A 14,179-nucleotide genomic window follows, 5' to 3' on the forward strand; every position below is an offset into this window, starting at 1 on the left:
TACATAAAACACAAACCTGCATCTATTATAGGCAGGACCAAGCAATGTGCGTAGACAATAGTCAACTTCTTGGTAGAGCTGGCAGGTTGGTGATGAACTTTGATGAATCTTGCTGAGGATCATAATATCTAAAATAAACAAAATAGTAGAGTTCTGACATCACATCATGGTTAATGACCCAGTAGTCCAACTGCAATTACCTAAAACAGAAGAAGGATGGTGTCCAATACTACTCCACATCACAATCAACGTACAGAATTTACAATTATGTAAATCTTAGAACAAGTTATATCTCAGCTGAAAGAGCACTTAAAATGCCGCTAAACTACCATTTCAAAGGTTATATCATGAGAAGCCAACAAACACTGACACCAAGGACAACATAGGGAAAATTACTTGTGCTTAATAAATGGAATGAAGAAACGATAAATTAATGGAAAATAAAGTGGATGAAAAAACAACTTGCCGCCGGTGGGAACCGAACCCACAACCTTCACGTTTCGCGTGCGATGCTCTACCAATTGAGCTACTGCGGCGCTGTTTCCCCATCCACTTTCTTGGGTATTTATGTGTACTAGTAGAACCCTGGGAGTGTTAGCCAGCGCCACCACTCACAGACCTTGGCAGCGGACGTGGAACGTCCTTTTTGCCGCAGGCGTCACGAGAACGTGATCTTTTTGGGTGAAGGCAACTGGTCAATAAACCCACTTATGCTACCTGAAGGCATCAATGTTGCCAGATTCGAGACCTTCGTTATGTAATAAACGAGAAGAAAGGGGGTTAACCGAGGGGCCCAATTTTTATTAGTCATATCATGAGAAGTCATATCATACCTCTCGACTTCAAATGTGGCCTCCACAATTATACTGGTTAGTTCTCACAGATTTCTATCCTACCCTTGTCCTCCTGTTTTCAAAGCCTCATATTTGTTACCAAACAGCCTTAATCACTCTCCGTTTCCTCCCTCTACAGATAAAGTCGAACCTTGAACTATGATTATTGCACTTTACTCAATCTAATGCCTCTACATCTGGCACAATGTGAGGATTGGTACACAGTATAAAGCCCGTTTCATTTCTTGCTCCCCTGTTTGGACTTTTACCACGTTCACATCTGATTATTGCATCAGCATTTTGAAGCTGTCACAGCAGTCAAGGTCCTCAACACAGAAAACCTCTCTGCCTCCAACTAAATCTTTCAATTTTCAATTCAAGTTTACTAAATCTTTCATTCATGTGGGGAACGTTACTTGGAGACTTACTAAACATGGTTACAATAGTGTCGTATAGGCTTTTTAAATACTTAAACTGCACCTGTACCTAAAGACAAAATAGAAACAACATTTTAAAAAATTGAATGCTTACGGTCCGAGTCGGCATAGTCAAGGCAAAGCTCCTCATTGCGGAAGAACATGGACTGCAAGAGGTTCACCAAAATAAGCTTTTCCTCAGTTCTCATATGATAGCTGCTTTGTTGTCGTTGTATAGCCACCAGCTTCCTCAGGCGCCCTTAAAGAACAACAGCAGAAATATCATACAACCAGATTCTTAAGCTGTTCAGCAGCCATTCTAAAGAAACCTTCTTCCCAATTTTTTTTCTCTGCATCTTGAATACATTTATACTAACCCTGAGGTGTGCTCTTTACTGCACTGAACTAGTTGCTATATGTCCACGGCTTATCACAAGATTCTTCTGTGTAATCGTTGCTTATGTCCAATATATGTGCCCTGCCATGGCACTGCCTCAGGACTATTATTAAATGTTGTTTGCTACTGCAGTAATTTCCATGCAAAAAATGTTATGCAGATTCCCCAACATGTGGAATTAATTTTATGGGGAGCATTGCTAATGACTTACAGATGCTTCATATGCTTGAAATTGTCCCCAATTGCATTTATTGCTTTCACTTGGTCTGTCTGTTATCTAACACTGAGGCTTTTGTTTAGAGGGCATTATTGTAGGGAGTGTATTACAGGAAGGTACAAGAGGTGTGCTATCAAACATAAGCATTCAGACTCAAGAGGCTGAAATATCTATTTTTAAGTTGTAAGAGCAGATGTTTATACCAAGGCACCTAATTCCTGAAGACAACACAAACCATGACACAACTAAAGTGAAATGACAAAATAAGTCAAGGAGGCAACAGCACATGCAAAACTAAGCTTTCAACTACAATTCCGCTCTGAATTCATAAAAGTAAGCGAGAAGTATGGCACTAACAGCGAAATGTCATAAACCTGTCAAAAGTGGCTAGAATACAATGCAAAAATTACATATTACTGCATAAATAGCACAACAGTGACTCAAAAAATGCATTTTCACCAACTAAAATGATCACACTACATGGGGGCTGCTCACAGGCTATGAGGATGAGTTCATCAGCAGATATGATGGGTAGAATGAATGGATGGACAGATTAGGAGCACCCATATTACTAGCATACACACCTTGACTTTTCTTTTCCAAGTACTTGGTTGTGGTTTCTCTTAACAACATTAGTAATGTATTATTTTTAATCACAAGAACTCACAAAGACAGCTCCCGCATAACTTGGTAGCCATGTTACCTATGTTCATGAACATAGGCTGTGTGATATGAAACATATCTGGTACAGCTGTCTCAAACATGCCATACAGCAGAATAGCTACTAATTCATATATGCAGTACTAGACAGTCCACACAAAAAAATGGCACTTGTAAAAAAAATGCCCATTACCATATGTAGCAACATTCTTGTTTATTCATGCGAGTCAGCAAACTTATGACGGTGTTCAGCAAGGAAATTTGCAAAAGGGAGAAGTGGGAGGATCACAAAATTTTAAAAAATTACAAAATATAAAACACTATGCAGACAATTATGGTAATAGGCCAGCCCGTTAAGGAGAGGAGCTGAATTCACACCTGTTATTAGGTTACTTAATTAGCAGTTTTTGGAACGTCTGAAGGCTGCTAGGGGTCCTTAAAAGAGTTCAGTGGTATTCAAGGACTGCTTTAGAGATTCATCACTGGTCAGCATCATATGTCATAAAAGTGAAAGAGATTGCTGACAAAGCTTCGTCAACAATCTATGTGTATAAGGCTACATTTTCCCCATTAACCCATATAAAACTGAAATGTGAAAGAGGGTCCCTGTTGAATTGGACTGCAACTTGTACTACCATCAACTGAACTCATCCTCAAGCTGTTGTTTCTAGCATGCCACATCACTTCTATAATTGACAGCATACTGTGGGTGACATTTCAAGCACATAATTCATAATTGTGGCAATTATAAATTTAACATGTTTTTGTTTTTATGGTAATAGCCTGATGTCTGTTTCTCAGTGTACGCTTTGCTTAAAAAAAGAAAATTCAGTATTTCACAGGAATCTTTGGAAGCCCTAGAACAAATCAAGAGGTCAGCCATAAGTTTGAGAACCCATGGCTCGTATTTCAAAAATCATTTACGCTAGAATGGTTCATAAGAGCATATGCTAGCCAGTCGTGATGTCGGACATATTATTAGGAAAGGCAGTCGACTAATGGCAAACAGCACGAGCGAAAACCTTAGTGAATTCAGATCCCTGTTCTTAACCAAACAACATGCTTTCACCACAGCAATCTGCCACCACCAAAAGACTACCAAAACAAGCTTCGCCCACCTAGCACTTTGTCTACACAGCCTGCCTTTGAAACAGCCTGGCGTCCCATCTGCCGGCAGCACAGCCGAGTGAGAAAAGTTGCAGTGGCCATCCTTGTGTCATAGTCTGGGCAGTGGAGAAGGCCTGAGAGAACTTCAATCACCCCATAGTCCTTCATCCTTGTCACCATGGCAACATGGAAGGATGCTTCAAGAGAACATCAGCTTATTATGCTTCAGACAGTAACAATAAGTAACATGCAGAAAAATTACATGTGCACCACAGAATGGTCCTCATGCAACACTGCTTCTGATCTCATAACTTTTCCAGGATACTGAGCTCAGTCTTAGATACCAAAATAAAAGCTAACATAAGGCATTAAGTGCAGGAGATAAGCCCAGCTTCTGGATGGAATTTTAATTAATAGCCTTGTTTTGTTGCTGCAAGCTGGAATAACTTGCAACAAAGTGCCCTTACAAAGGCAGTTCAGATATTTTACAGCTTTTTCTGATGTTCTGTCAGTATTGAAAGGGTTAAATACAGATGAAACCAGTTATTTAAACAGGGTGTCCTAGCTAATGTTAGCCAAGTTGTTAAAAAAATCTAATGTACAGTTATAAGACTCTACAATGTTCAGTCAGTCCTCTTTCACAACCATGATAAATATTGAGCACTAATTACTTGGTTAATTAAAGAAGATTATTTATTCAGCTTTGTAATTTCTGAATTAAAGGCATGACTTCCCATGAGAAAGCTGTCACTGCATCCTAAAACATCTCATTGAGTCATTTTCAGTGAGACGCATCCTGTGTAATTATTTTTTTTTTTTCACTTTACTTGCAGTATGTGAAATATGAAAACTGCCGCGTGAAAGTGCCTAAACGTGGCAACACCAGTTCCCCCAAAAGCGTTTTGAATTAACTACCTTCACTCACTGCCTGCCTTGGCAACTACCCGGTCATTGCGTAGACTCCCGCCAAACACACAAACACACCAAACACACAAAACGAGCAATCAGTGGAGGCCAAGACCAATACCAACACCTTGCCACATCCAGGTAGTTGCCAAGTCAGGCAATGAGTGGAGTTAGTTCCTTCCAGAATTTCAGAAAAAAAAAAAGTACAGCTTAGACCACTTGTAATGTAGCTCTTATAGTGAATAACTGGCTATAGGGCAGCCTTTTCTGACTCCCATTTACTCTCCCACAGGACTGCATGTAGACACAAACCGCTTATAGTGCAGCCGTGCAATATGAACTACCGGTATACCGAAATAGCGCCGTTTCAATTTGTCGGCAAATATCTGGTGGACCTCCTCTAGGTGCCCTTTACTCGTTAGCCCTTTAGACATAGATGACTAATTGTAACTGACGCCTGCAAATGTTCACGTTCCTTGAAAAAGTGGATAAATTTGTGTCGCTTAATATCAAGCTGAACACAATTCAGCCTTAAAAATGGTGTTTGTGCATTACAATCCCAAAAGTAGGAGTATACGAGTATCATATCACACAAGCATATGCATATGCATTTAACGGCAAAAAAGTGCTTTCTATATCAGAGAATTCGTAGACTGTATTAAGTGAAAAAGAATTAAACAGCACCTCTTACTGTCTGTGAAGGCTGCCTATAGCACTTCCAGATCAGACTTTCAAGAGAAGTGTGGAAGTCTGCAAGCTTGCCATGTTCAGATGATCGAAGTGTAGCTGCAGGACGCCGTTTGTGGATAGGAGGTGACCCATTTACTTGTTCTTATCCTTTCGAACTCTGTACTTCTCACCAAATTTAAGTACTCACAGCTGCATCACCTGTCAGAACTTGTTTTGCCAAAAATGTAACTGGTTACATGTAATTAATAACCGAAAAAAGTAATCACAGTGAGCATTACCAAGTAAACAAAGTATTCATAAATTATAATATTACCAGAAAAATGTAACTGATTCCAAGTAATTAACTACATGTTATTCGTTACATACAAGTCTGGTAACATCAAACTGGTTTTAGGGCCACTGGCAATGCAGCGCACAAGCACATAATCACGCGGCCCTTTTCGTATTTTGTGCTGTCCGAGTAAAGTGTGGAAAAATTAATCCTGGAGGACATGGTGCAATGAAAAGAACTGAACGAGATGTTTCAGGATGCAATAACAGCTTTCCTTGGAAGTCACGCCCTTAATTCAAAAAATTAGAAAGTGTATTATTTATTATTCTCTAATTAGCCAGATAGTTTAGCACACAAAAATTATCCTGGTAACAAAAGAAGACTCATGAATGAACCTTGTAGGACTCAAACGTATACTGTACCAGTATTTTTTAACAGCTTGGCTAACGTTAGCTGGGACACACTGCTGACTGGCTGCATGGTGGCCCACACTTGAAGCCATCTGTTTATTTTATTCGCATAATTTTTTTTTGTTATAGAAAACATAGAACAGCTTTAAGTATTCAAATTTAGAAATAAAGGACACAAAATTTATATCATGCTAATGGCACTGCATATTGCCCGTACAGTACAGCCTACAGTGTGTCTTGTGTATGCTAAGGTTCCCTTCACTTACACAAGGTGTCTTATGTCCCCCTACTTTTAAAACATCCCATTGCTGAAATCTCACATCTCACGGAACACTTGAACTAGATAAGCAATTTACAATACCTTTACTCCTCCTCATCCTTTCTTTCACTACAAGAACATAGACAGCACGCTAGAATTATGGACACACACTGGAATCTGCCAAGTACAGTGGAATCAACAAACCATCACTATGTGGCCATTACAAATGGAAAATAAAAAAATTTTAATGGACAGTATTGTGGAGCATTAATAAATTGTATAAAGCTATTGTAGTACTCTGCAAGTCTGGAACAGAATTATCTTACTACACATGACTTCTGCCAACTGTCGTTTTAGTGCAATTAAAAGTATTAATTTTTAAGTACCTGTAAAAATTTTCTTTTATTCAGGAAATGGCATTTTTCTACTGCCCATCAGGATAGTGAATTCTTTGCAGATTTGAAGTACATGTAACATGTGGGTAGTAAACTCACATGTGCATGAAAATACCAAATAACAAAATAAAATATCAAACAAATACAAAAACTACCATTGTTGTCACCGACGTCCTAGTTGCTGGACTTGTCCATTGCATTGAAAACACTGCCATCACTGTTAATGCTCTCATGCAGAAGCAAATCATCAGAGCTTGATGATTCAATCAACTGAAATCCATGCTTTTGCAATGAAGACAGCAACACGACTGCCTTTTTCTTCATTTTTTGCAAAAAGAAATGAAGAGAATAGTGAGAGCTGAGGCAAAGGTCTCTCGAGAAGAGGTGAGACTGGTGATTCTGCCATATGTGCACAAGTTGGCCCACAATTTGAAGAAGGCTGCGAGCAGGCATGGTGTTCCGCTCGTCTTTTCAACCCCTAAGAAGCTGAGAGGCCTTTGCTCTTGGATAGGAAAAGGAAAGGAAAAAGAAAAAAGAGGCTGCAGAACTAAGCATGCGCGACCATTCATGAGATGTGCCGAAGGGGTAGTTTATGAAATTCCCCTCTCCTGCAGTCCTTCCTATATAGGACAAACCAATGCTGTGCAAATGAGCAGATCAGGGAACACGAACGAAATGTTGAGTAAATAAAGAGGGCCCAAATTTAATTAAGCATATTAGAAACTGCCCCTCTCGATCTTGTGGGCCTTGCTTTTCTGACACACGGATTCTTGCCAGAAATAAAGATACGAAAGCCAGAGATATGATGGAAGCGTTCTATATCGGCAAGAAAGGTAGCTTGTGCGTCAGTGGAACTTCCATATCATTGCACAAGGCCGAGAAGAATATTTTTAAGCGATCCTTATCATACCGCACTTGATGCTTGAATGTGTTTGTTGCACAAGCACTGACTGAGGGTATATATGCACATGTTTTCTGTAAAATAAAGCAGTTGTGAGTGGCCCTCTGTCCCATGGTCCTCTCTTGTGTGCTGTGTGGTTGTTGGCGCTTTAAAATAGTTATTATGAATTGTCACCAGCACTTAAAAGAGCACCCAAACAAATGGACAAGCCAGACTCGTCCTTGGCACCTTTTGCGAAAAAACATTGTAATGGAGTAAGGCTAGTGTACAGCATGGAAAGGGTTAAGACAACGAGTTATAAATATGCGATTGGCCACATACCTCAATACATCTTCAAAATTATTTGTATTAATAAATTAAAAGAAAATCTCAATTTTCCACTCTTTCTTTTTCTTGAAGATGAACAATCAGTGATCACAGTATCATTTTACCATGAATGTGTTAAAACAGATGCACGCAAATGAATAATTTCATAATACAAAGCTACCTAAATAATAGCGCAACAATGCCACTTTGCCCCCCGCCCCCCAAAACAAAGCAATGTCATCCTGTGTAGGATGAATGATGCAGGATGCATCATTTAAAGGCTGATTACGGACACATGAAAGTAGCTCTGTGCAGCAGCTCTGACTCACCTTCCTGGCCACTGTGGTCTGTCACAGTCTGAAAAGTCCTCACACATTCTCTCAAAAGTTTCAGGGATGGTACTGCATGCACACCTGCAAAGGCAATGACGTGGGTTGAACACAGGATTACAAAAACTTCGCTCCTATCTCAAGATAGGAATGGAGCCAAAAGTAATGCCACAATTTCATCAAGGAGCAACCGCAAGAACATGGCTTGATTGAATGTGCTAAATCTTACTAGGATGCAGATGTTTTTTTTTTCTTTTTTCAAGTAATTGATGCTGTAATTAGGCATCCTCAATGCTCACATAGAGCCAAAACATTCGCAGGAAATGCCGCCTTATCCCATCTTTATAAGTTGGTGCATTGCAACTAGTCTGGCAACACGACCGTACACAATAAAGCCACGTTAGAATACCACCTACAGTTGCAATTTCCGCTGCGGCTAGTTACCTACCTAACAAATAGATTTTCAGGGGCATAATCCCTTCAGACCCAAATGAACTTAGTCCGGCAAAAATTTATTTCTACAATTCTTGCATCTTTCATGTGCTCTTATTTACATATTTTTTTTTCTTAATGTGCCTTCAATTACTATTAGATGACTTTACTGTGTTTAACTATACTTTCAGTTATTTTTCATAATGTGCAGTAGGAAATAATCTTCCTATATATGTGCATTTTATGTGCGCATACATATTTGCATTTTACACCATCTTTTCATTGCTCCCTGTTGCCAATGGTGGTGCTCTAGGAAATCGGGGAACATCAAGCTACTCAGCCGTTTTCTTGGTTTTCTTGTATAGTGTATACACATTACACAGAAAAAGTACTGTACTGTGTCTTCAAAATCACGTAAAGCGTATAGTACCGCAACTGATTAAGCTTCAGTGAGTTTTGTCAAGGTGACAGAATGTGGATTCCATGCAAGAACTCTCTCTTGTAATATCAGATATGAGAACATTTAACTATTTCATGCCTGGCAAACTTGTAAAGCACCTATCCTGCCATTTGAAAAATATTTCTGATTTAGAACATTACAAAAAATGATGAAAGAAGTGAACCTGCTACATGACAACATACTGACACCAGCACGCCTCATAATAAGCTCACCAGGCCTCAAGCCCTCACGTTCAGAATGGTTCAAACCAACACGTACCCCACATAGGACGGACTACATCACTGCATGCCTGACCTATACGCAACATCATATTGCGAAAATTGCCATAGCGCACTAGACGTATATCACTTGCTCTAGCCATGTGGTCAAATCAACGTAAACGAGAATCAAGACTCCGCCAGGCTACAAGAAGCATTACGCAGCACGGACTTAGCGAAGCAGCTCTGGGCCGTCCAGCAAGCCCATGATGTGGCCAGGAAGTTACAACTCCCGGTCCCAACGTGGGAGTAGCCCGCTCTATGGGACCTTGCGCCCCGTAGCTCATAGGGCCTTTCAGTAAAGTTATTCCATCCATCCATCCAAGAGCAAACATCCAGCAGTCCACCTTGCAACTCATTTTACTAAAACACGTTACACATAGGTTAGTAAAACATTTTCTCGGATGAGTTGGTTCATAATGAAGAAGGATAAAAGAGCAGTGCCAGTCCTGTGTGCAAAAGGATAGACAGTTGGGCGAGTTGGTACGATAACATGATTTTGGCTTCTAGCGCGAAGTGAAACAGGGACACAGAAAGGAGCAGACAGGACGAGCGCTCGTCCTGTCTGCTCCTTTCCGTGTCCCTGTTTCTCTTCGCGCTAGAAGCCAAAACCAGTCCTGTGTACCCGTCACGTCCACGTTTATTAAAGATTACTGTATTATATTTTACCCATATTTTCTGCACCGGTCCAATCAGAACTGTTTCAAGATGTATGCAACGTATGTGAAATATTATTTTGCTTAGTGCTTTTGCTTTCAATGCCCTATCTTAACATGCACAATTGTGCACACAATGTGGGAGTGGTAATCTATAGCTTAGCTAGATGTAAAGTTTGCCTTTGGTGCACCATTTACAGTGGAAAATTACAGCACACTGGTGCTTGCTTGAAACCTAAAAAAGGTTGACGTGTACAAAATTTACAAGCACATAAATATTCTTTATGTTCGATATAAGTAAAACAAAGCGATAATTGCAAGGACCATTAATAATGACAGCAACAATACCAAACAACATCCAAAAACACATGCTTGAATCTTAGCTGGTGCAGGCCGGTGTGCAGAATTCATCTGGGGCACGACGAATGTGATTTTACCAAGTCCAATGCACATATTTCTGATCAAGTGACAGTAAGCAGAAACCAGCTTACCATTTGTTTGATCATTGTAAATGCCACTTGCTGTTCACAAGCTAGGGTCATTCAAGTTTAAGCCATTTGACTTTGTATCTATGCTTTCAGACTGCAAGAAATCAAATGCATCAAAAACCATACATACATGAAAAAATTTGACTTACCTGGGAGGACACCCAGGCCAACTGCAGGTGGCAAGCATCTGAATGACGGCAACACATCAATCAGGCTGCTCCAACGAAGCTTGCAAAAATGACCTTCATCCATGGACCATACCACAGCCATGTCTTCAGTCACTTCGACAACAAGCATTCTCAGCAAACGATCACTGGATGCAAACAGGCCGACAATGTCCCCAACATTTGGAGGATCTTCTCGAGGTGCGCCAGTCAAGTCTTGGTGAAACTCGGCCAGCAACAAGTTCAAGGTGTCTACACTTGCTTTGCCATTGGCACTACGGTAGACTATTAAACGCTGAGCATCTACACACCGAATCACATCTAAAGTCTTAAGGTCGGACACAGGGAACGGATTCACCTTACCCACAGCTTTGGGTTGGCTTATGAGCATACCTTGTGGTGGTTCCTGGTAACAGTCCTTGTCCCACATGCAAGAGCTACCACCAGGTATACGGGCACTTTGGAAACTGATAGTGTAAGTAAGTGGTCTAATACCCTTCACTGCCTTGCCAAGGATACATTTCCACAGCTCCTCACTCTGCTCATCTTCCAATATGCTTACTGTGCCCGCAAGCTTACGGTATGCCTGCGTTTCATAGAAGTTTGTCATTTTTCTGTCAGTGACGGTGCAGATACTCGGTGGCCCAGGCGATTCGAGTTTACAGAGTTTCACCAAAAGTTTCATGAACTTGCCATTGTTCAGAGCTACACGACGACCTTGTGGATCCTTCCTGACCGCCTCCCGGATTCGGGCAAGAGTTCTTTGGGCTGACAGGCAAACAGTGCATATGTACACACCGGCTGTGCATTCGCGTTCCAAATGCAGTGTCGTGAAGTACTGGACAAACCGATTAGTCATATCGGCGACTGTTTCAAACTTCTGACGGGGCTGCTGCTGCTGCAAGAAGCATTTTTTTTCGGCTGCGCGCGCTGTTTGGAGATCGCCGACATCGTCAATAGAATGCGATGTTCGGCAAGAATGCGCATTTGGTTCCAAGATCGGCTCTTTCGCGAACGACACATGCGTGCCACTACAGCTGCCAGACGACTGCTGCCAAGTTTCAGGCCTGCACTTATGCGATTCTTGGACGGAAGAAGTTCCCGAGTTACATCTGGAGTTCGCATGCACAGGTGCACTCTGCATGCAACAGGTATCCGAGTGTGAATGTGGGGCTCTAAGGCGCTCCATGAAAAACTCGAAGTGAAACAAATGAACCGAGCGTGTGCGCAACTAGCAGTGTCACGCAAAATGCTAGTACTCCCGGTCCCCGTCTTTTCAGCACGGAAACATGCGTAACTGCAGTAACCAATCGCACAAAAGGGCGCAGAAAAACAATGCTGACAATTAAAGCTCCAGTACCAAAAGTTCTACCAAAGTAAAATCACTAAAATTTCACAAATATCACGAATAAACTCACGTCGGGTGAAAATTAGTTACTCAGTGTGTGCCTCTGCCGCTTTCCCTGTTAGCACATTGCCGTCATGCAAGCGTGCCAGCGCACCCGGCGTACAGTGGCTGTACCCGGCGCGGTAGCGTTACAGCATGACCACAGAACACCTTGGCATGGCTGCGAGAATACCTGCCGTTACAGCCGCGCCGATTCCGCTGATGCGCGCTTTGTCTCTAGCGTCTTTGATCCCGCCGCTCCAGCCTTCCAACCACCTGACCTACCCAACCTGCCTGCTTCATGTGGACAAAAGAGAAAGCGAAAGCAAGCGAAAGTATCTGTAACTTGTTATATTAAAAATCAGATATGCATTTCACTTTTAAAAATCAACCTTAAAAAATAAAAATGTCCATCAATTTTGAAACTTTTGAAAGCACCCTGAAATGAACCCGAGGAATGCTTTCACGTCGGCGCGCAGCCGCCCGCCCGCCGCGCTCGCTCACTACTGTTATAGCAAGCGCGTCCTTTGCGTGGCGTCGCTGCTTTGTCACCCTCATGTAACCGCATCTACATGCCGCATGACCTAATATTACAGTAACATCGATGTTATATAGAATGGCGATGCAAGCCACAAAATTAGAACTGTCGAAGTGAACGGAGAAAAAATTCACCGACGATTACGATACTCCCTTATGCGAAATCTGAACGCAGCTGTATGTGTGTTTTCATTTCGCGATATATTGACTGGCGCGTACAACGTGTCTCGTGCGGCACGTTGCAAACCATAGTTGCAAACGGAGCGAAGTGTGCCGCGACTCGGATCGCGAGTAGAGAGTGCACTGTATCGCGAGAGTCGGCGCGTGGGTGATGCGTGGGTGCGATTCACAGTAGCCGCCTTGGACAAATCTAGCTGACCAGACGACACGCGCTACTCTGACGTCGTCTCGTAGCCATCGTCGCCGCACCCACCTCTCCACTTGTTCGTTCGCTCTAAAATGATGCACGGAAAAACTACAGAATCGGTTCAGACCAAGCAGGCGCTTAGAGGGTTTCATACAGTATGAAACTGTGGATATGTTTGTACTAGTGCAGCAACGTGAAACCTGTTTCGCGGCAAAACTGGGTATCCGCATATTCGATCCACCGGTTATTCGAGCTTGAAAACCGGATAGCCGGAGTAACCGGTTAGGCTACTTCATATCCAGTTAATATTATTCGGATATTCGAATAATCGGATCTTTGTTTTCTTATGACGTTACTAATTTTACAGTGAAGCTGTTAGTGGGGCTTGAAAAGAAACTCATTAGTCTAGATGTTCTCACGAAATTCTGAAAAAAACTAGATCACTTACTAATATGTATGTTGACGAAATGTAGGGAATGCTAGGGGTGGATAGGTACGTGAATGTTGAATAGTGTGTGTACTTAAGGGGTGATTGAAAATCTGTACCGTAAAATCCCAAGACATGTCTCACCCCCAAAAGATAACCCACCCTGGTTTTGGCAAGATTTTCTAGTTTTATAATATAACATGTGTTAGCTAGTTCCTGTAGGTACACTGAAAGTTAGTCCACCTCATATTTTCACACGATTTTCTCTCGATTTTTGGTGGGCTATCCCTTGGATATTACGGTAAACTCTCGTTTTTGGCCAGTCAATTAAGCTTTTAAAATTAATTTCCTTCGGTGAGAATGTGGCCACTCTGTGGGTGACATACACCTAATTTTCAGGTTATATGTGTGCCTTTAATATAGTTCATTGCTGAATACTCAACCTCTCTCAATTTTTATGTGTTATGCATGAACTGTACTTAATTTTTTTTCTTTCCTTGCTGAACTATACTCTAGGTGTTTATATTTCATTTTAGTACTAGGAAGCACATCACAGTAACCGTTTAATATGTGTAAGATAAACATAGGCTTTGTAGAAAGTTAAGTACCCAGAGTGCCGAAACAACTTCACCGTCAACGGTGAAGGACGGTGAACGCTAGTTCGGTGAACATAGGTGCGTGTGTTACGTGCATGTGTGGCGAAACCTTCACGTTCCTGCCTTAAATAGAATTGCTGCAAATAACTATTGACCCCTCGTTTTGACAACGATGCACTCCATAGGAAAACATGGGGTGTGGTCCAATCCCGGTGGTACACTCTAAAAACAGTCGCACCCTTTGGGCTGTATATTTGCCACGTGCACGCAACAATTAATAATCGTCATATCTCTCTCTTTTGCGTTTCCTT

The 14,179-nt window shown here is 41.6% G+C and overlaps 1 protein-coding gene across 1 annotated transcript in view; it reads right to left on the minus strand.

Moving 5' to 3' along the window:
* Positions 1 to 12,367, minus strand: part of LOC135912478 (uncharacterized) — a 56,656-nt gene extending 44,289 nt beyond the window's left edge. Inside the window, exons 1-5 of the mRNA XM_065444917.1 lie at positions 10,540 to 12,367; positions 8,098 to 8,181; positions 3,642 to 3,827; positions 1,365 to 1,508; positions 17 to 128 (exon numbers count right to left, since the gene is read on the minus strand). Of these exons, the coding sequence (XP_065300989.1) occupies positions 17 to 128; positions 1,365 to 1,508; positions 3,642 to 3,827; positions 8,098 to 8,181; positions 10,540 to 11,743 (1,730 nt within the window). The 5' untranslated portion in view covers positions 11,744 to 12,367. The remainder of the gene's footprint in view (positions 1 to 16; positions 129 to 1,364; positions 1,509 to 3,641; positions 3,828 to 8,097; positions 8,182 to 10,539) is intronic.
* Positions 12,368 to 14,179: the final 1,812 nt, after the last annotated feature.

The sequence above is a fragment of the Dermacentor albipictus genome, chromosome 1, assembly GCF_038994185.2.
Source record: "Dermacentor albipictus isolate Rhodes 1998 colony chromosome 1, USDA_Dalb.pri_finalv2, whole genome shotgun sequence".
In the NCBI taxonomy this organism is placed as follows: Eukaryota; Metazoa; Arthropoda; class Arachnida; order Ixodida; family Ixodidae; genus Dermacentor; species Dermacentor albipictus.